Raw genomic sequence first — 23,790 nt, 5'->3', positions numbered from 1 at the left:
AAAGGTGCAATGATAAATCCGTTCCATATCATGTGTATTGCCGAAATCAGTGGATTGCAACTCAAAATCAGCAGAAATGTGTAAACAAAAAGGGCCAAAAAAAGGCACAAAAAAACCCTGCTTGCTCCTTTTTTGCCCCTTTTTTAGACACAAAAAACTGTCTAAAGACAATGATGTGGGCCATTGTTCCTATGTTCTCCTCATGTTCCATATTCCAGTTTCTTCAACCTCTCCAGAAATAATTTTCTATGACCCCAATGTTTGATCTCCCGATGTGAATTCCAATGTGGACCGTGAATGTTACATTCTGTATAGCACCGCAGGATACATTGGTGCTATATACAGAACAGTAATTACTGGGAAATAAAGGATGAGCACATAATGAATGCATATATATTCTAATGCATTGACCTTGTGAATATGTTGGTTTTATCAGACAGGGAGATATCTGCCATGACAGCTGGGGCTATTATTATAATTACAGGAGAAGTGCATTCACTTGCTACATGCGGTTTTAGCAGATGTGTGGGACTGTACGTCTTGAATTAATATTTTGCGCCAAGGTATATCAATGGACACATGGGTTTGATGTTTTACCTCCAGTAAACAGTAACATGTGGGTGGGTGGTCTGCAACTTTTTGTAATAAATCTGGTACTGCAACAATTTAGGCTTCATCGGAGGAATGTAAAGGTCCATTCTTATCAAAAACATTAGTCAGGGCACTTGGAGGAGGCCTCAGATCCATATGGTGCTGCTAGTGCATGACACTGTGTGAACTCAACAAGGGTACACATGTAAAGTCCAGGAAAAAAGTTGCAGTATACAAGTAAAATCCATCAGCTTATACGGTTCGAACAATAGTTATCATGCTATGATTATGATCTGTTGCTCGAAACACGTTAGCCGATAGAAGTAAAAACGTTGTTTTCCGAACATAATGAAATTCTTTATCTTTTATTTGTACTGGTATAGCAGTCTCACCTGGTCTTAGTAGTTCAGCAAACCAAAAAAAACAGGGCTACATTAGTATTATTGAGGACAAATCATAAGTTACAGATTTTCTATTGTGGTCCAGGAATTTGGGGCTTTGTCTCACAACAAATTAAAGGGGTTGTCTGCGTACAAACTTTTCTTTAGAGATGCCCCCCATGCAGTTCTAACAGCGCCCAGTCTTTGGTCCTCTCTGCTTCTTTCTCCATCTATGTTGATCTTGCAGGAACTGCCCAATCAACCAATCACTGGCTGAAGCTGGTAAACTGCTGTGGCCAGTGATTGGTTAAAGGGGAACTCTGGTACTTAACACCTTATTCCCCATCCACAGGGGATCCAGAGGATAGGGAATAAATGTCTGATTGCGGGGGATCAGACCGTTTGGACCCCCAGGGGCCTCGGCTCTCCCCATGCATGAACCGGACACCAAAACAGTGATCGACATGCCCCCTCCATGAATCTCTATCAGAGAGCCAAAGATACATGAGCGTTGTATCTCCAGCACTCCCATAGAGAGGCATGGAGGGGGCGTCTCGACCACCACTCCATCACTTCGCTGGGCAGGAGATTGCCGGGAGTCCCAGCCGTTGCACCCCACACGATCAGACACTTATCCCCCAATCTGTGGAAAGGGGATAAGTTGCTGAAGGGGTACTCCACTGTAAACATCTTATCCCCTATCCAAAGGATAGGGGATAAGATGTTAGATCATGGGGGTCCTGCCTCTGGGGATCTCCGCTGCGGTACCCCTGTCATTCGGTGCACGGAGCAAATTCAGCTCTGTGCCCAATTACTGCCGATGCCGGCCTCCACGCCCCCTTTTTTCACATCTATGGGAGGAAGCGTGACGGCTATGTACTAGCCGTCATGCCCTCTCCCATAGACATGAATGGAGGGGGTGTGACGTGACGTCACGAAAGCAGAAGCTGCAAGCTTCCGAATTCCTGACGCCGCCGCTGCTGGGCTGGAGTTCGTGGGGGTTCCTAGCGGTGGGACCCCCAAGATCTAACATTGTATCCCCTAATCATTGGATAGGGGATGAGATGTTAACAGCGGAGTACCCTTTAATACTGGAGTTCCAGTTTCTGAAAGAGGCAAAGATGCCTGATGACCTTGTGCCATTGAAAAGGCCACAGTGGGGATCAGGGCAGGTGATTATTTTTATTTCAACACTAACCAGGTGAATTTCTAAAGAAAAAAAGATCACTCCCAGGACAACCCCTGTAACTTCAACAGTGTACCAGTTGTCCACTTACTGCTATTCCAATCCTTGTGGTCTGGTTCTTTTTCAGGCATGATATTGGAGATATGGTGAGTTAGACCCAAATTTATCATAAACTGTGACATACAAGACTAAAACAAACAAAAAGACATGCACTTTGAAGGGATTAATAACTTTATTGAGCTACTGGGTACAAAACCATGGTCCGTACCTCTAGTCCAAGCTACTGATCATCTACATTTTTGCTTTTAAGCTGCCACATTGTTATGTTTTCAAAAGTGATGTGTAGAAGTGGACAACCCACCTACACATTGGTGGCAGCCATTTTGTTATTGAAAGAATATTCCTGTAGCCTACAGACCAGTTACATTGACCTATTCAAGATCCTATTGGACATGAAGACTGCAAAAAACAAAACAAAAAATAATGAATGCCACCACTGCGTGTAGGGTCCACTCCCGTATCCAAATGTCGAAACTAAAAATAAGTAGGCCATGTCATTTCAATGTGCTTCACACACACCAACACATAGACTTCAGCTAGCTGTTAGGTTATCAATTTGGGGGATCTATTAGTAACATATTAAATAACACTTTGTAACATAGAGAACAGAATACACAATAAGAAGTGATAAGCCTTGGGTTAGGGTTATTAATTGATACTTAAAGAAGCCACATACTATCACGAGGATGTAAGCTTATCATCTGGACCACACGATTAGGCATATTGGCTAGGCATAGATTGCACTAAACAAAAGCATTACAAGCTGAATGATCTACCATACGTCCATCTCTTCCCTAAGATACCTGCCAACCTAATGGTTCCTGCATGCATTTCACGCTCCATTTTATTCTGCATTTTTATTTTTTTTATTTTTTTTATTAGTCCTCCATTGGTTGAATGCTTGTCTGGATCTAAAGCTTAAGGGGGGTGGAGAAAGGCAAAAATACAAGTTATATAATTTTACCAGCGTTCGATGGACTTAGCTTTATTATGAATCTTGACTCCAAGAAAATTTGGGGTAGCATGCAAACGGACACTGCTAAGGTTTAGTTCATGCCGGACGCATACAAGTCGGCAGGTAAGCATACAAAATGACTTCTTTAAAAAAAAAATATTAATTATTATATCCTGTTAGTAAAGCCTAAAGTTCTAGAATGAATCCATTGCTTTAAATTCACTTAGAGCCTGAACTGGAGAGATGTGCTTCTTCTGGGATCCTCTCCTTACTCGGGTTTGGTATTCCTCTGGTTTTTCTCTTTTTACTAGTGGCTTCTTCTCTGGAGCCTTCATCTTCCAAGACACAACGGGGGAGTTTACAGCCGCCGTGCCGTAGACCTTCTGGTACTTGGTCGAGGCTACGTATGAGGCCTTCACGGTGAGCACGACAGCGTTCATCAGATTTTTGGCGGCCTGGATAAGAGAGGTGGCGCTGTCCAACTGCAAGAGAAAACACAAAGGTGTCATTTTATTGAGTGATTCATTTAGAGCTGTTATGTCACCTTGTCTATATAACAGGAGCTACAGATGGAGTAGACTTCTACCTACAATACATGGTAAAGGTTAAGGGTCATCACTTATGAGAAGGCATTGAAACAAAGTCTTTAATGTGTATAGACTTGCAGACTGACTCTCAACTGGTCTTAAAGCCCAGTGACAAGCTGTCTTCAGCACCTGTGCTGATCTGGGCTAATCTGAAAATCTGAATTGGCCCAGGAAGGGAATGATAAGCGCCACTTCTTAACCCACCTTTCATCTCATAAAAATTTTGTTCCAAGGACCCCCCGCGATTTCCAGAATGGGATCAAGCTCTCAGTTCTATAGCAGCGTTGGAGAGGCCCGAATGCTGTCCTATAAAAATTAATGGAGTGCATGCTTTCTACCCCATGTGCTCCTTACTGAGAGTACTTATTAGCTGCTGAATACTACCGAGGAAATTATTTTCTTTTTGGAACACAGAGCTCTCTGCTGACATCACGAGCACAGTTCTCTCTGCTGACACCTCTGTCCATTTTAAGAACTGTCCAGAGTAGAAGAAAATCCCCATAGCAAACATATGCTGCTCTAGACAGTTCCTAAAATGGACAGAGATGTCAGCAGAGAGCACTGTGGTCATGATGTCAGCAAAGAGCACTGTGTTCCAAAAATAAATGCATTTCCTCTGTAGTATTCAGCAGCTAATAAGTACTGGAAGGATTAAGATTTTTTAATTGAAGTCATTTACTAATCTGTTTGACTTTCTGGCACCAGTTGATAAAAAAAAAAATAAAAAAAATAGTTTTCCACCGGAGTACCCATTTAACGACGCAGGACATATATTTACGTCCTGCGCCGGCTCCCGCGATATGAAGCGGGGTCAGTCCCGGCGCTCATCAACGGCCGGGACCCGCGGCTAATACCACACATCGCCGATTGCGGCGATGTGTGGTATTAACCCTTTAGAAGCAGCGGTCAAAGCGGACCGCCGCTTCTAAAGCGAAAGTGAAAGTATCCCGGCTAGTCAGTCGGGCTGTTCGGGACAGCAGCGGCGTCCCGAACAGCTTGCAGGACACCGGGAGGGCCCTTACCTGTCTCATCGGTGTCCGATCGACGAATGACTGCTCCGTGCCTGAGATCCCGGCAGAAGCAGTCAAGCGCCGATAACACTGATCACAGGCGTGTTAATACACGCCAGTGATCAGCATAGGAGATCAGTGTGTGCAGTGTTATAGGTCCCTATGGGACCTATAACACAGCAAAAAAAAGTTAAAAAAAGTGTTAATAAAGATCATTTAACCCCTTCTCTAATAAAAGTTTGAATCACCCCCCTTTTCCCATAAAAAAAATAAAACTGTGTAAATAAAAATAAACATATGTGGTATCGCCGTGTGCGTAAATGTCCGAACTATAAAAATATATCATTAATTAAACCGCACGGTCAATGGCGTACGCGCAATAAAATTCCAAAGTCCAAAAAAGTGTATTTTGGTCACTTTTTATACCATTAAAAAATGAATAAAAAGTGATGAAAAAGTCAGATCAAAACAAAAATCATACCGATAAAAACTTCAGATCACGGCGCAAAAAAACGTGGAAAAATAAAAAAGTTATAGGGGTCAGAAGAGGACATTTTTAAACGTATAAATTTTCCTGCATGTAGTTATGATTTTTTCCAGAAGTACGACAAAATCAAACCTATATAAGTAGGGTATCATTTTAACCGTATGGACCTACAGAATAATGATAAGGTGTCATTTTTACCGAAATATGCACTGCGTAGAAACGAAAGCCCCCAAAAGTTGCAAAATGGCGTTTTTTCTTTGATTTTGTCGCACAATGATTTTTTTTCCGTTTCGTCGTGAATTTTTGGGTAAAATGACTGATGTCACTGCAAAGTAGAATTGGTGACGCAAAAAATAAGCCATCATATGGATTTTTAGGTGGAAAATTGAAAGGGTTATGATTTTTAAAAGGTAAGGAGGAAAAAACGAAAGTGCCAAAACGGAAAAACCCTGAGTCCTTAAGGGGTTAAACAGATTTGTAAATTACTTCTATTTAAAAAAAATGTATTCCTTCCAGTACTTATCAGCTGCTGTATGTTCCACAGGAAGTTCTTTTCTTGTTTGCATTTCCTTTCTGCCTGACCACAGTGCGTAACACCTCTGTCCGTATCAGGAAGTGTCGAGAGCAGGAGCAAATCCCCATAGCAAACCTTTCCTGCTCCAGACAGTTCCTGACATGGACAGAGGTGTCAGTACAGAGCAATGTCAATCTATCTGTATTTCCAAATGTGTTTTACCCTTTAGGCCAGCGGACTCCAAACTGTGGAGCTCCAGATGTTGAAAACTACGACTCCCAGCATGCCCGGACAGCCGACGGCTGTCCGGGGATGCTGGAAGTTGTAGTTTTCAACATCTGGAGGGACACAGTTTGGAGACCACTGCTTTAGACAACAGTTTATACACATTCTTAATGATTTATTTCACCTATGCATATAAATAGAAGTGTCTGGTTAAGAGCAATGCAGCAAATATGATGTAAAGGCGGCTTTTACGCGGACGCATTGCTTGTAGAGGCCATAAACCATTAAAAAAAAGGAGAAAACAAAACATGCATCAATTAATTAATCTCAAATATCAAAGCATAAAAGCCGAAATTAAACAAGAAGCATCTCTGGCCAAGGCAAGACATATATATTGACCATAAAAAATTCAGCTTTCAGATCTATCAGGCCACGGTACAGTAGGCAATTTATTACAAATAGACGTCATATTTCTGTGCGGTTCGTCGCCCTGTCTGAGCCTTCAGCCAACAGATTTGCGACGGTGCATTTAATAGATCAAGAAAGCACAGCAGTATACAAATAGTGCGATGTATTATACTGGCTGAAAATCCAGACTAAATCCTCAAATTAATGGGATTTTTTCTCCCAAATCTTGGTTTAAAGGGATTAAACTAATAAAAATGCCATCGCAGAAGGAATGCGAGGGGAGGATGAGAAAATATAGAGAATATGCAATAGTACAGCAATGGTTTATAATTCTTATAAAGCTTCTATTGGTGGATTCTTATTCTAGTCTACAGATTTGGGTAGGGGCAGGCATGGTGCAAGGATTTTTGGCAACCAAGGTGAAAGCTAATTTTGCCGCCCCTTGACCATGCCTATTGGCTCCACCCATTGACGCACCCCACCTTACTACTGGGGTGACACACTGTAACAAGCCCCCTCCTCATATAATCTGCTTACCACTGGGGTGACACACTATAACAAACCTCCTCCTCATGTAATCTCCTTACTACTGGGGTAACACACTGTAACAAACCTCCTCCTCATGTAATCACCTCACTACTGGGATGGTGGGGTTTTGCTGGATGGGTGGGTGCTTTGGATGCTGGCTAACTTTATTGCTGCAGACAGAGCAGTGCCCCCATCAAGAGTGCGCTCTAGGCGGCGGCCTATTTTGGCAGAGCAGGTCCTGGGTGGGGTGGGGGTTCACAAATGAATTGTAAAACTAATGTGGAGAAAAGAAATGTGTACATGGCAATATAGGATGAGTTTATATACTCTATGCACATATATGGCAAATACACATGTATGCATACTGTGGGAGATTAGCTCTGTAGAACCAGTCAAATAGCGACAAGATAACAGTCAGAGAAAAGGGACATGGAAGTAATGTTTAAACAGGGCTTGTCCTGTCTTTATTATTTAGTACCAAAAATAACATAAACACAAAATAAATCCTGCTTTTTCAGAGCTAACTATGCATATAAAATTTTTCCTGTCCATGCAAGTGGCTTACTCCCAGCCTCCCAACATAACAGTCAGTCAATGTGTTATTTACAAAGGTTACAAGGTCCCCTTTTGAAGCAGCAAACCTCTGAATTCAAACTATCATCAGTGGTGATGGTTCCTCATAGCCTCCATTGCAGACTGACTCTCATCTAGTATTAAAGCCCAGTGACAAGCTGTCTTCAGCACCTGTGCTGATATTGGCTAGTCCGAAAACCTGAAGTGGCCCAGAAAGGGGTGAAACGCCCCACTACCAAAAGTCTGACCAGGGATTTTAACTCTTTTTGAAATTCCCGTATCTCATCCAGTTTTTCCCATATGAGACATGAACTTCCTAATACCTGTTGTCCACATGTGATAGGTACCTTGGTGAAATATACCGGTCCAACATGACCATTCCTGTCGCTGTCTATATCAGTAGAGCACTGATCACACTGTATAATGGTACGCAATAGGCATAGTATTATACACTGATGAAAAAAAGTATGACAAAAATGATTAAAAATGATATAAAAGCCCTTCTCTTAATAGTTCTTTTTACAATAAATAAATAATAAGTATATCTGGTATTCCCACATGTGGAATTGTCCAAACTATAAAAACATAAAAAGAAAAAAAAACAACAACTAAAATGCAGATTTTTGGTCACATCATATATCAGAAAAAAATTTATAAAAAGTTTTTAAAAGTCCCATCAAAACAAAAATGGCACCGATACAAACTAAACATCAGTGCACAAAAATTAGCCCTCATTCATCATTGTATACAGAAAAATGTAAAAAAAAATTATAGGGGTCAGAAAAGGACAATTTTAATCCTACTGATTTTGTTTACAAAATAGAAAAAAAAAACAATATGAATTGGGTATTGTTTTAATCCTATTAACAATTTCCTGTGTTCTCAAGGCTAAAGTGAGCTGTGTCCTTATATTATCTGTTTTCCTTTGTCTACCTTTTTATTTATTCTTCTGTATTATCCTCTTGTTACATTTGTTCTTCTTTCAGATGCTTTTATTGTATTTCTTACCTCAAACCAGAACAATACAGTAAAGTACATTAACTTACACGTAATACTGTTAGAAGCGACAGACGCAGTAGAATCTATATACATATTTTACCAGTGTTCTCCATAAGAACTTATATGATAAATGTAGTGTCAATGAAGGGTACGGAAGCAAGAATACCAGGGATATAAAAGAGATGACAAAGTACACTCGACATTTCCATATTAAGTGGAGCGGTGACACAGATCCGGCTATGGCAATGTTATTTATATACTGGAGGATAAATGTAATACTATGTCAAGTCCCATATCTCAGACACAAACAAATACATGTTCCCTGTAAAAGGAGTAAATAGGGATAAAAAGAGGTGCAATCTACACAAAAGAAAAGAAAGTGACGGCCTAAATAGGCACAAAAAGACATTGTCATGTTCCTCCGAATAAAAGGGGAGAAGAAACCCTCCAGAAATACGGGGAGCTCTTATTGGTGGAGTGACTTTATCAAACTGCGGCAAGGAAATACTCCTGTACCCAATGCAGTGCAGAAACAGTGCTTTATGGAAGTCTATGGTTATCTGTGCACACAAAAATAAAAAATACATTTTTTGTAGAGTTAAATTAACCATAACCCACCCTCATGAGGTTGGGATATGAGGACAGTATATGAGGATAAGATATGAGGTCGGGATATGAGGACAGTATATGAGGATAAGATATGAGGACGGGATATGAGGATAAGATATGAGGATAAGATATGAGGTCAGGATATGAGGACAGTATATGAGGATAAGATATGAGGACGGTTTATGAGGACGGGATATCAGGATAAGATATGAGGATGGGATATGAGGTCGGGATATGAGAATGGGATATGAGTACAGTGTATAAGGTCGGGATATGAGGTTGGGATATGAGGTTGGGATATAAGGATGCAATATGAAGACAGGATATGAGGTTGGGATGTGAGGTTGGGATATGAGGTCGGGATATGAGGTTGGGATATAAGGACGGAATATGAGGACAGGATATGAGGTCGGGATATAAGGACGGAATATGAGGACAGGATATGAGGTTGGGATATGAGGACAAGTTATGAGGACAGAATATGAGGATAAGATATGAGGACGGGTTATGAGCGTGTCCGCTCATGACTGCCAGCGGGAAATCCGCCGCTATGAGTGGACACACAAAGCTACCAAGCCGCAGCAGGGAGCTCATTATTGTGACTGTTGGCGGGCATCTGCAGCATGTAATATGCTGCGGATGTGCTCCGTAAGATCCTTAAAAATTATACATTTTTATTTTTCATTATATTTATTTAATAAATGCATTTTTACACTTTTTTTTACACTTTTTTTACACTTATTTTACACTTTTTTTTACACTTTTTTTATACTTATTGGAGGGGATTTAGCAATTTTGCCTGTTGACAGTTTCTTTTTACCCTTTTTTTTTCACTTTGGTTTTTCGTGGACATGCACCAAATTTATCATTTGGTGCAAGTTGTTAGTAATTTTGGGTCAAATGTTGAAATCAGCTGTTCACAGCGCCTTTTACACAGAACTTACCACCACAGAGGACGCGTATATTACCCTGTAGAGCAGCCATTTCGGAGTCCCTCCTGCAGTATATCAGCAAGCGACATGAGTTATTTTCTTTTGTGGGGTTTATAGCCACCATGTGACATGGATTTTATTTTCAACTTGGGTAGTTTTTTTTTTTTCTCTTACTTTACTGCAGTGGTCTTCAACCTGCGGACCTCCAGATGCTGGGAGTTGTAGTTTTGCAACATCTGGGGGTAAGCAGGCTGGAGACCAATGGTGCATATCTTTCCTGAACCTGTGTGGCCATGTCCAATGCCGGCTCAACGGAGGGTGAAGGTTCCTCAGAGACAACTATGTCACAGGATAGTATTGAGCAGCTCTGGAGGCGTCGCTGCTTTCACAAAAAATGTTTTTTTTTTTATGTATTTTGATGCCTTTACAATGCTAAGTGTGTTTTACATGTGCAAAATGTATTGGTGGGGATTTGCGCCAAAAAAAAAAAGGGATTTGTGCCAAAATTGCACCAAAGATCGATTGGCGCAAATGATGAATTACTGACTAAAGTTAAAATCACACACAGGACTGTGTGATTTTGAGAAAGTTGTAAAAATGACAGTGTGAAGATGCGCCAAACTTTGGTGCAAAAAGACACTGCGCCAAAGTATTGCACCAAAGTTACGTGAAAAAAAAACACATAAATCCTTTGATAAATAACCCCCATTGTTTTAATACACTTTTATTTATTTTATATTTTTTCACTTTTTTTTATGCTTTGGAATACTTAGTATTCCAAAGCATTGCAGATATATGCTGCCTGATAGTTTTGCACTAGCAGGCAGCATATCAGGACGTGCCTCAGGTCCCCACCTGCCGGGGATTACACACAGCACCCCACGATTGCGCTGCGGGGTGCTGCAGGGAAGACAGAGGGAGCTCCCTCCGTGGCTGTAAGGGTTAAACTGCTGGGATCGAAGTTTACTTCAGTCCCGGCAGTGCGGCAGGGTCCCGGCTGTGTGTTACAGCCGAGTCCCAGCCGCGATCTCGTGGGTGCACTGAGCAGCACCCACGAGAGCCATGGACGAGTATACACGTCCTAATGGTGGAACGTGCATCCTGCCTGGACGTGTGTACACATCCATGGTCCCTAAGGTGTTAGTAGCATAATAGCATGATGTCGGCCATTTTGTTTGCCATTTTGTATGTATTGTAAGTAGGCCCACACACTGTATAAGGTTATATTATGGACATTTAAGAGTGTTGCAGTCATTAGCATCTGTGAACATTCCAGGTGTGAACTGTGACCTTGTCCTAACCTTTGCCAGTCTTGTGTATATTCTCTAGATAACAATTAATTACGCATTTAATTGGACAGATACAGATTCACACATCTGTGTTGAAGGAAACATTGTATTCTTATTCTTGCCAATAAATTTATAGTTGGGCTAGTTAATCCCTATTCAATCTACCTATCTCATATCTGTCTATCCATCTATATGTCTCATATCTATCTATCTATCTATCTATCTATCTCATATCTATCTATCTATCTCTCTCATATCTATCTATCCATTTATATATCTCATATTTATCTATCTATCTATCTATATCTATCTATCTATCTATCTATCTATCTATCTATCTATCTATCTCATATCTATCTATCCATCTATATATCTCATATCTATCTATCTATCTATCTATCTCATATCTATCTATCTATCTCATATCTATCTATCTCATATCTATCTATCTATCTCATATCTATCTATCTCATATCTATCTATCTCTCTATATATCTATTGATCTCATATCTATCTATCTATCTATCTCATATCTATCTATCTTTCCATCTATCTCATATCTATTTACCGTGTTTCTCCGAAAATAAGACCTGGTCTTATATTTATTTTAGTCACAAAAAACACACTAGGGCTTATTTTCAGGGTAGGGCTTATTTATTTATCGGGGGGGGGGGGCTGCAGGAGTGTGGAGGATGGGGGGGCCTGTAGCAGTGTGGAGGATGGGGGGCTGTGGGAGTGTGGAGGATGGGGGGCTGTAGCAGTGTGGAGGATGGGGGGCTGTGGGAGTGTGGAGGATGGGGGGCTGCAGCAGTGTGGAGGATGCGGGGCTGTGGGAGTGTGGAGGATGGGGGGCTATAGCAGTGTGGAGGATGGGGGGCTGTAGCAGTGTGGAGGATGGGGGGCTGTAGCAGTGTGGAGGACGGGGGGCTGTAGAAGTGTGGAGGATGCAGCACCCCCCCCCCATCATCAACACTGCTACAGCCCCCATCCTCCCACAGCCCCCCATCCTCCACACTCCCGCAGCCCCCCATCCTCCACACTCCTGCAGCCCCCCATCCTCCCCTTCCCCGTCATCCTCCACACTCCTACAGTGCCCCTCACCCCTCTGCCATAATAAACTACACATTTCATCCCCAGCGGAAACCAGCACTACCCCACCTTCATTGCATCCGCAACTGAAGCTGCAGCTCTTGGCGGCGGGATCTCCTTCTGCTGCTTAGCAGCCGGGGCAGGGACACGTCTGTGACGTCGGGCGTGCATACGCGCGGACGTTTTAAAGCGACAGCTTCCCTGCCCCGGCTCATTTAACTTGCCAAGGGGCCAGCCATAGGGGAGGGAGGGGAGGGGGGGCATGCGTTCCGGTCCGCATTACTGGTGGCCACGGTCCGGCTCTGGACCGCGGGCTGCCAGTTGAGTACCCCTGGCCTAGGTCTTATTTTTGGGTTAGGGCTTATATTGCAGCCTACCCCGATAATTCAGCTAGGGCTTATTTTCAGGGTAGGGTGTATTTTCGGGGAAACAGGGGTATCTATCTATTTAATATCTATCTATCTATCTATCTCATATCTATCTATCTATCTCATATCTATCTATCTCCAATCTATCTCCTATCTATCTATCTATCTATCTATCTCCTATCTATCTATCTAATTTAAAAAAGAAGCAGAACATCCGCCAGAGTAGCTAAAATACAGAAGAAGGTGCACGCCATCACAGAGGCACTGGTTAGGAGCCCCAACTTGAGTAATAGTGGAAAAGACCGCAGCACACAAAGCGTTCTCCAGTGAAAAGGGAATTTATTCCATAAAACAGCAAACAAAAAATAAGCTAGGTCTCAGCAGTCTCACACCACCATGCCTGAAGATGGTGGTGTGAGACTACCGAAACTCCTTGTGTGCTGCGGTCTTTTCCACTACTATCTATCTATCTCATATCTATCTATCTGTCTCTCTATCTATCTCACATGTATCTATCTATCTGTGTCTCTATCTATCTCATATCTATCTATCTGTCTCTCTATCTATCTATCTCATATCTATCTATCTGTCTCTCTATCTATCTCACATGTATCTATCTATCTGTGTCTCTATCTATCTCACATCTATCTAGTAGTACGGTATTGTGCAGTAACAGTCTGCCTTATAACAGAATAAACCAAGCGTTGGTTATTATCAGCCAAGCTCATGTATTAATGTACAAATAACATATCATACTTCTCATGTACTAGATACATCTAATAAGCTCCACATTGATTCATGATTCGTGACATATGTTCTGTATAATCTCACTGCTACAATAATGTTATTATATATTTATATTTGTGGCATCAACATCCAAAAAGGTAAAACCTCAACTCCAGGGTGCAGATCTAATAAACTCAGCGCACAGTATAATATCTGCCCATCTGTCTGTCTATTTCTAGGTGACTGGCGCTGCCTGGCATCACCGGGGTCCTGGATTATCATCTGATAACATCTGCTTGGAGTTTGTATGTTCTCCTCATGTTTACGTGGGTGGATTTTCTACAATCCAAAAAATGACAGATTCACTGGGATAACTGGGATATGGTGTGTGTGATATAAAGCTGGAGAATGTGTTGGTGCTATATAAGAACAACAACTACACTGCTCAAAAAATATAAAGGGAACACTTAAACAACACAATGTAACTCAGAGTCAATGACACTTCTGTGAAATCACACTGTCCACTCAGGAAGCCACACTGATTGACAATCAATTTCACATGCTGTTGTGCAAATGGAACAGACAACAGGTGGAAATTATAGGCAATTAGCAAGACACCCCCAATAAAGGAGTGGTTCTGCAGGTGGTAACCACAGACCACTTCTCAGTTCCTATGCTTCCTGGCTGATGTTTTGGTCACATTTTAACCCCTTATGTATCTCATATCTACATCCTGGTTTGGAGGTACTTCGCGCACCAGGACGTACATTTATGTCCTGTGTATGACCGCGAGCATCGGAACGGTACTCTCGTCATACACGGCTAGCAGCCGGGGACCCACCCATAATGGCAGATATCCGCAATTGCGCGGATGTCCACCATTAACCCCTCAGATGCCGTGATCAATACAGATCACGGCATCTGCGGCAGTGCGGTACTTTAAATGGATGATCGGGTTGCCCGCAGCGCTGCCAAGGCTATCCGATCATCCAGCATGGCGGCCGGAGGTCCCCTCACCTGGCTCCAGCCATCTCCCGGGGCCTTCTGCTCTGGTCTGAGATTGAGCAGACCAGAGCAGAAGATCACCGATAATACTGATCAGTGCTATGTCCTATGCATAGCACTGAACAGTATTAGCAAGCAAAGGATTGCTATAGATAGTCCCCTATGGGGACATAAAAAGTGTAAAAAAAAAAGTTGAAAAATGTAAAAATAAAAAGTAAAAAAAAAGTGAAAAATCCCCTCCTCCAATAAAAATGAAAATTGTCAGTTTTTCCCATTTTACCCCAAAAAGCGTAACATTTTTTTTTATAAACATAATTGGTATCGCCGCGTGCCTAAATTGCTGATCTATCAAAATATAATGTTAATGATCCCGTATGGTGAACGGCGTAAACGTAAAAAATAAAAAATTTCAAAAAATGCTGCTTTTTTGTCACATTTTATTTCCCAAAAAATTATAAAAACTTATCTAAAAGTTTTATATATGCAAATGTGGTATCAATAAAAAGTAAAGATGGCGCAAAAATTGAGCTCTTATACTGCCCTATATATGGAAAAATTAAAAAGTTATAGGTGGTCAAAATAGGGCAATTTTAGATTACTGAGTTTGTACAAAAAGTTTTTGATTTTTTTTTAAAGCGGTACAAAAATATAAAAGTATCTAGCCATGGGTATAATTTTAATCGCATTGACCCACAAAATAAAGAACACATGTCATTTCTACTGTAAAGTGTATATTGTGAAAACAAAACCCTCCAAAATGTGCAAAATTGTGGTTTTCATTTAAATTTCCTCGTTAAAAAAATATTTTTTGGAGTTCGCCGTACATTTTATGGTAAAATGATAGGTTTCATTACAAAGTACAATTGGTCACGCAAAAAACAAGCCCTTATATGGGTCTGCAGATGGAAATGTATAGGAGTTATGGATTTTAGAAGGCGAGGAGGAAAAAACAAAAATGCAAAAATAAAATTGGCCTGGTCCTTAAGGTGAAAATGGGCTTGGTCCTTAAGGGGTTAATGCTGGCAGTGCTTTCACTCTAGTGGTAGCATGAAACGGAGTCTACAACACACACAAGTGGCTCAGGTAGTGCAGCTCATCCAGGATGGCACATCAATGCGAGCTGTGGCAAGAAGGTTTGCTATGTGTGCCATCGTAGTGTCCAGAGCATGGAGGGGCTACCAGGAAGCAGGTGAGTCCATCAGGAGACATGGAGGAGGCCGTAGGAGGGCCTTGTGAGACCATACGCTGGTGCTGTTGGCCCTGGGTTCCTCCTAATGCAAGACAATGCTAGACCTCATGTGGCTGGCGTGTGTCAGCAGTTCCTGTAAGAGGAAGGCATTGATGCTAGGGGCTGGTTCGCCCATTCCCCAGACCTGAATCCGATTGAGCACATCTGGGACATCATGTCTTGCTCCATCCACCAACGCCAAGTTGCACCACAGACTGTCCAGGAGTTGGCGGATGCTTTAGTCCAGGTCTGGGAGGACATCCCTCAGGAGACCATCGACCACCTCATCAGGAGCATGCCCAGGCGTTTTAGGGGGTCATACAGGCACGTGGAGGCCACACACACTACTGAGCCTCATTTTGACTTGTTTTAAGAACATTACATCAAATTTGGATCAACCTGTAGTGTGGTTTTCCACTTTGATTTTGAGTGTGACTCTATATTCAGACCTCCATTTCATACGATTAGTTCATTCATGCAGATCTAGGATGGGTTATCTTTGTGTTCCCTTTATTTTTTTGAGCAGTGTATCTATCTATCTATCTATTTATCTAAAAATAGTAGATGAATCCGCAGCACACTTAATTCAATAAAAAGTGAGATTTATTCCATTTTCCAAAAAAGTGTCACAGCAACGTTTCTGCCAGCTCACCTGGCCTTACTCAAGCTTCTCAAGCTTGAGAAAGGCCAGGTGAGCTGACAGAAACGTTGCTGTGAAACTTTTTTTGAAAATTGAATAAATCTCACTTTTTATTGAATTAAGGGTGCTGTGGATTCATCTACTATTTTTATATTACAAATGGACCCCTGACCCAGGTCTGGTTGTGCGTGCACCATTCACCTTTTCTTTTTCATTTTTGGACGTGCTGCTTTCCTACCCTATCTATCTATCTCATATCTATCCATCTATTTTTTTTTCACAATAAGGGTTTATTTTCAATAAGAATCAATGATACAAGAATACTGAACAGGAAACCAATAACATCAGTAGAGGACTGTGTGCAGAACTCACTTCAGCATCCAGAACAACAAAAACATGTACATATCCAAAAAAGCATGCTATCCATCTATTTCATATCTATCTGTCTGTCTATTCCATATCTATCTATATATCTATCTTCTCAAATAATAATAATAATAATCCAATTTAAGACACCAATGATGATTAAAAGAGTAATATTCCCCTGTACTACACTTTTGGGTCCATGCCAACCCAGGTTGATAGCTCTCTCCCTTATTAAAGGGGCTCACATCCATATTGCCAGGGTATGTACTAAATTGCAACACTACATCATCATGTTATGGCCAATGGCTACACCATGTTGCGTCAGCAGCTGCTCATGCAGGCGTAGTATCACCATTTTATATTTGTTACTAGTACTGTACATGTCCCAGTGACACAGCCAGTCCTGCACTTACCTGTAAGTGGAGCGCCAGGGAGTGAAGAAAGAATTGTTTTTAGATCCCAGGAAAAACCCTATGAGTCTTATAGCTAAGTATCAAGTTAAGTATCATGATTAGAGATGAGCGAATCGTATCTGACGAATCCAAATTCATTACGAATTTCATGAAAAATGTGATTAGTAACGAATGTTAATATTGCCGCGATTCTATCGCGTGAATCACTTCATTAAACTCCAATTAGTGCGGTCCAGGCTCCAGGGCATCTAAAATGGCAGATCCACATGTGAGGACATGGGGCAAGGAATCCTGGGAAGGTGGGAACAAGGGTCGGCAGGATGACCCTGAATCACATGCAGGATGCAGCCTATAATCAGCCAGTCACTCCTGTGATGTCACAGTCCTATACAATCGGCAGCCATATTCCCGCCAGTCACTTCATTCACTACACTGCAGAGACATACATAGGGAGAGACAGCCCTGTGTGTCACACAGAAAAGCTTTTTCCAGCAGCGATTTATCTCCTAGTCAAGTCAGCGTTCTGTTGGACAGAGAGCAGTTTGTTTGTTAAAAAAAGCATTCTTACTGCAGCGATTAACCTCCCAGTCATTGTCTACAGTGTTCTATTATAGAGAGGATCAGAGGGCAGTGTGTTGCACAGTGTGTTGCACAGAAGAACAGCAGCGATTCAGCTCAAGCACAAATTCTGCCTAGAAACACCAAAAGGGAAGGGAGTGAGATTGAGAATTGAGTGCAGTCTTGGCTGTAGTACACAGCGACTGTGTGCTGCAGCACTGGTGTCTACTGCTGGTGTTGTGCACAAAAACTTTTTTAAGAGTACTGTAGCGCAAGGGCATAGATACTATGACAGAACAGTCAAAAGTACTCACCAGCTGGTGTTGTACACATACATTTTTAAGCCTACTGTAGCACATTTTTCTGCCCTCAGAAGTGCATACCACATATGTACATCTAAGTGTTGCACCATTTTGTTCCTGATAAAATCTTAGGGGACTAGATACTGAGAAAGGACAGCCAAAAGTACTCACCAGCTGTGTTGTACACAAAACTTTTTTAAGCGTAATGTAGCGCATTTTCTGCCCTCACAAGTGCATACCACATACATCTAGGACGGCTTCTGGGATCCGGATCTTCGGCTGCTGGGACCACAGTACTTAGGCAGCCAGGTGATCACCCTTGGGCTTTTCCTACTTATTTGCCGGGGGCTTGGCGTGTAGCAGGGGTAGCACAGGGAGATTCAGTGGAGAGGGGAGTGTCTGAATTTTTTGTGTGTTTGCAGGATTTAATAGCAATGCTTGGTTCTGCTTTGGGGGATAGAGTTAGTTCGCTGGTGGTGGCGTGGTGTGGGGTTTGCCGATGAATGGGGTTCAGAGTGATAGTGTTAGTGCCTTGCCTGGTCGGGGGTCTGCTGGGGTGGGGGATAGTCTGAGTGTGGATTCTGGTTCTAGGGTATCGGTGTCGGTGCAAACTCTGGAGCCTGGTCAATGTGGGAGTGCTGATAGTGTTGTTACTTGGTTGGCAGATGCTGCTAAAGGGGAGGTATATGCGTGCTTTGAAGGTCCTTTTTAAACAAGATGTGAGGGAGAAAATTTGGCATGGGGAGCATGTGGAAATTTTTTCCTTGCCTCCCTTGGAAAAATGTAATCTAGATGGCAAGCGGATTGTGGAAAAGACTGAGAAGGAGGAGACGTGGCGGTAACGCTTGATTCCGCATACTTTTCCTAATTGGTTACAGGCCTTTGCAATTCTTGCTAGTGTTATTGGGGAAAAGGTGCCGGAGAATTACTCTGTTTTGTTTTGCTATTTAGATTCCATTGGGGAGTCATATAGAGTTTATGGGGGCCAGGCTTGGCTCTGTTATGATGACCAATTTCGTCAGAGAAAGGCGGTGCAGCGTGCTATCAGATCGGATACCAAAGATATTAGTTGTTACAACCGAGCGCTCCGGGTCCCCGCTCCTCCCCGGAGCACTCGCAACATCCTCGGTACTGCAGCGCCCCGGTCAGATCCACTGACCGGGTGCGCTGCGATACCGCCTCCAGCCGGGATGCGATTCGCGATGCGGGTGGCGCCCGCTCGCGATGCGCACCCCGGCTCCCGTACCTGACTCGCTCTCCATCGGTCCTGTCCCGGCGCGCGCGGCCCCGCTCCCTAGGGCGCGCGCGCGCCGGGTCTCTGCGATTTAAAGGGCCACTGCGCCACTGATTGGTGCAGTTGTTCTAATTAGTGTGTTCACCTGTGCACTCCCTATGTATACCTCACTTCCCCTGCACTCCCTCGCCGGATCTTGTTGCCATTGTGCCAGTGAAAGCGTTTCCTTGTGTGTTCCTAGCCTGTGTTCCAGACCTCCTGCCGTTGCCCCTGACTACGATCCTTGCTGCCTGCCCCGACCTTCTGCTACGTCCGACCTTGCTCTTGTCTACTCCCTTGTACCGCGCCTATCTTCAGCAGTCAGAGAGGTTGAGCCGTTGCTAGTGGATACGACCTGGTTACTACCGCCGCTGCAAGACCATCCCGCTTTGCGGCGGGCTCTGGTGAATACCAGTAGTAACTTAGAACCGGTCCACTAGCACGGTCCACGCCAATCCCTCTCTGGCACAGAGGATCCACCTCCTGCCAGCCGAATCGTGACAGTAGATCCGGCCATGGATCCCGCTGAAGTTCCACTGCCAGTGGTCGCCGACCTCACCACGGTGGTCGCCCAGCAGTCGCAACAGATAGCGCAACAAGGCCACCAGCTGTCTCAACTGACCGTGATGCTACAGCAGCTACTACCACAGCTTCAGCAATCATCTCCTCCGCCAGCTCCTGCACCTCCTCCGCAGCGAGTGGCCGCTTCCGGCCTACGACTATCCTTGCCAGATAAATTTGATGGGGACTCTAAGTTTTGCCGTGGCTTTCTTTCACAATGTTCCCTGCACTTGGAGATGATGTCGGACCAGTTTCCTACTGAAAGGTCTAAGGTGGCTTTCGTAGTCAGCCTTCTGTCTGGGAAAGCTCTGTCATGGGCCACACCGCTCTGGGACCACAATGACCCCGTCACTGCCTCTGTACACTCCTTCTTCTCGGAAATTCGAAGTGTCTTTGAGGAACCTGCCCGAGCCTCTTCTGCTGAGACTGCCCTGCTGAACCTGGTCCAGGGTAATTCTTCCGTTGGCGAGTACGCCATCCAATTCCGTACTCTTGCTTCCGAATTATCCTGGAATAATGAGGCCCTCTGCGCGACCTTTAAAAAAGGCCTATCCAGCAACATTAAAGATGTTCTGGCCGCACGAGAAATTCCTGCTAACCTGCATGAACTCATTCATCTAGCCACTCGCATTGACATGCGTTTTTCCGAAAGGCGTCAGGAGCTCCGCCAGGATATGGACTTTGTTCGCACGAGGCGTTTTTTCTCCCCGGCTCCTCTCTCCTCTGGTCCTCTGCAATCCGTTCCTGTGCCTCCCGCCGTGGAGGCTATGCAAGTTGACCGGTCTCGCTTGACACCTCAAGAGAGGACACGACGCCGCATGGAGAATCTTTGCCTGTACTGTGCCGGTACCGAACACTTCCTGAAGGATTGTCCTATCCGTCCTCCCTGCCTGGAAAGACGTACGCTGACTCCGCACAAAGGTGAGACAGTTCTTGATGTCAACTCTGCTTCTCCACGCCTTACTGTGCCTGTGCGGATATCTGCCTCTACCTTCTCCGTCTCTACTATGGCCTTCCTGGATTCCGGATCTGCAGGAAATTTTATTTTGGCCTCTCTCATCAACAGGTTCAACATCCCGGTGACCAGTCTCGCCAGACCCCTCTACATCAATTGTGTTAACAATGAAAGATTGGACTGTACCGTACGTTACCGCACGGAGCCCCTCCTAATGTGCATCGGACCTCATCACAAAAAAATTTAGTTTTTGGTCCTCTCCAATTGCACTTCCGAAATTCTCCTTGGACTACCGTGGCTTCAACGCCATTCCCCAACCCTTGATTGGTCCACAGGAGAGATCAAGAGCTGGGGTACTTCTTGTTTCAAGGACTGTCTTAAACCGGTTCCCAGTACTCCCTGCCGTGACCCTGTGGTTCCCCCTGTAACCGGTCTCCCTAAGGCTTATATGGACTATGCTGACGTATTTTGCAAAAAACAAGCTGAGACTTTACCTCCTCACAGGCCTTATGACTGTCCTATTGACCTCCTCCCGGGCACTACTCCACCCCGGGGCAGAATTTATCCTCTGTCCGCCCCAGAGACTCTTGCTATGTCTGAATACATCCAGGAAAATTTAAAAAAGGGGTTTATCCGCAAATCCTCCTCTCCTACCGGAGCTGGGTTTTTCTTTGTGTCCAAAAAAGATGGCTCCCTACGTCCTTGCATTGATTACCGCGGACTTAATAAAATCACGGTAAAGAACCGCTACCCCCTACCTCTTATCTCAGAACTCTTTGATCGCCTTCAAGGTGCCCACATCTTTACCAAACTGGACTTAAGAGGTGCTTATAATCTCATCCGCATCAGGGAGGGGGACGAATGGAAAACTGCATTTAACACTAGAGATGGACACTTTGAGTATCTGGTCATGCCCTTTGGCCTGTGCAACGCCCCTGCCGTCTTCCAAGACTTTGTTAATGAAATTTTTCGTGATCTCTTATATTCCTGTGTTGTTGTGTATCTGGACGATATTCTGATTTTTTCTACCAACTTAGAAGAACACCGCCAGCATGTCCGCATGGTTCTTCAGAGACTTCGAGACAATCAACTTTATGCCAAAATGGAGAAATGTCTGTTTGAATGTCAATCTCTTCCTTTCCTAGGATACTTGGTCTCTGGCCAGGGACTACAAATGGACCCAGATAAACTCTCTGCCGTCTTAGATTGGCCATGCCCCTCCGGACTCCGTGCTATCCAACGTTTTTTGGGGTTCGCCAATTATTACAGACAATTTATTCCACATTTTTCCACTATTGTGGCTCCTATCGTGGCTTTAACCAAGAAGAATGCCAATCCTAAGTCCTGGTCTCCTCAAGCGGAATACGCATTTAAACGGCTCAAGTCTGCCTTTTCTTCTGCTCCCGTGCTCTCCAGACCTGACCCATCTAAACCCTTCCTATTGGAGGTTGATGCCTCCTCAGTGGGAGCTGGAGCGGTCCTTCTACAAAAAAATTCTTCCGGGCATGCTGTTACCTGTGGTTTTTTTTCTAGGACCTTCTCTCCGGCAGAGAGGAACTACTCCATCGGGGATCGAGAACTACTGGCCATTAAATTGGAACTTGAGGAATGGAGGCATCTGCTGGAGGGATCAAAATTTCCAGTTCATTTACACCGATCACAAGAATCTCTCCTATCTCCAGTCTGCCCAACGGCTGAATCCTCGCCAGGCCAGGTGGTCTTTGTTCTTTGCCCGTTTTAACTTTGAAATTCATTTTCGCCCTGCCGACAAGAACATTAGGGCCGATGCTCTCTCTCGTTCCTCGGATGCCTCGGAAGTAGAGGTCTCTCCGCAACACATCATTCCTCCGGACTGTCTGATCTCCACTTCTCCAGCCTCCATCAGGCAAACTCCTCCAGGGAAGACCTTCGTTTCTCCACGCCAACGTCTCGGGATTCTCAAATGGGGTCACTCCTCCCACCTCGCTGGCCATGCGGGCATCAAAAAGTCCTTGCAACTCATCTCTCGTTTCTATTGGTGGCCGACTCTGGAGACGGATGTTGTTGATTTTGTACGGGCCTGTACTGTCTGTGCCCGGGATAAGACTCCTCGCCAGAAGCCTGCTGGTCTCCTTCATCCTCTGCCTATCCCCGAACAGCCTTGGTCTCTGATTGGTATGGACTTTATTACAGACTTACCCCCATCCCGTGGCAACACTGTTGTTTGGGTGGTCGTTGATCGATTTTCCAAGATGGCACATTTTATTCCTCTTCCTGGTCTTCCTTCAGCGCCTCAGTTGGCAAAACAATTTTTTGTACACATTTTTCGTCTTCACGGTTTGCCCACGCAGATCGTCTCGGATAGAGGCGTCCAATTCGTGTCAAAATTCTGGAGGGCTCTCTGTAAACAGCTCAAGATTAAATTAAACTTCTCTTCTGCTTATCATCCTCAATCCAATGGGCAAGTAGAAAGAATTAACCAGGTCCTGGGTGACTATTTACGGCATTTTGTTTCCTCCCGCCAGGATGACTGGGCAGATCTTCTACCATGGGCCGAATTCTCGTACAACTTCAGAGTCTCTGAATCTTCTTCTAAATCCCCATTTTTCGTGGTGTACGGCCGTCACCCTCTTCCCCCCCTCCCTAATCCCTTGCCCTCTGGTTTGCCCGCTGTGGATGAAGTGACTCGTGATCTTTCCACCATATGGAAAGAGACCCAAAATTCTCTTTTACAGGCTTCATCTCGCATGAAAAAGTTTGCCGATAAGAAAAGAAGAGCTCCCCCCATTTTTTCTCCCGGAGACAAGGTATGGCTCTCCGCTAAATATGTCCGCTTCCGTGTCCCCAGCTACAAACTGGGACCACGCTATCTTGGTCCTTTCAAAATCTTGTGCCAAATTAATCCTGTCTCTTACAAACTTCTTCTTCCTCCTTCTCTTCGTATTCCTAATGCCTTTCATGTCTCTCTTCTTAAACCACTCATCATCAACCGTT

General features: G+C 43.9%; 1 protein-coding gene across 1 annotated transcript in view; it reads right to left on the bottom strand.

Moving 5' to 3' along the window:
* Window positions 1-2,714: 2,714 nt before the first annotated feature.
* CTNNA2 (catenin alpha 2) overlaps window positions 2,715-23,790 on the bottom strand; it is a 2,092,931-nt gene continuing 2,071,855 nt past the window's right edge. Inside the window, exon 19 of the mRNA XM_056553837.1 lies at window positions 2,715-3,654. Coding sequence (XP_056409812.1) covers window positions 3,367-3,654 — 288 coding nt within the window. The 3' untranslated portion in view covers window positions 2,715-3,366. The remainder of the gene's footprint in view (window positions 3,655-23,790) is intronic.

This window comes from Hyla sarda, chromosome 1 (assembly GCF_029499605.1).
Source record: "Hyla sarda isolate aHylSar1 chromosome 1, aHylSar1.hap1, whole genome shotgun sequence".
NCBI lineage: Eukaryota > Metazoa > Chordata > Amphibia > Anura > Hylidae > Hyla > Hyla sarda.
This window is presented reverse-complemented; position numbering and strand designations above follow the sequence as displayed.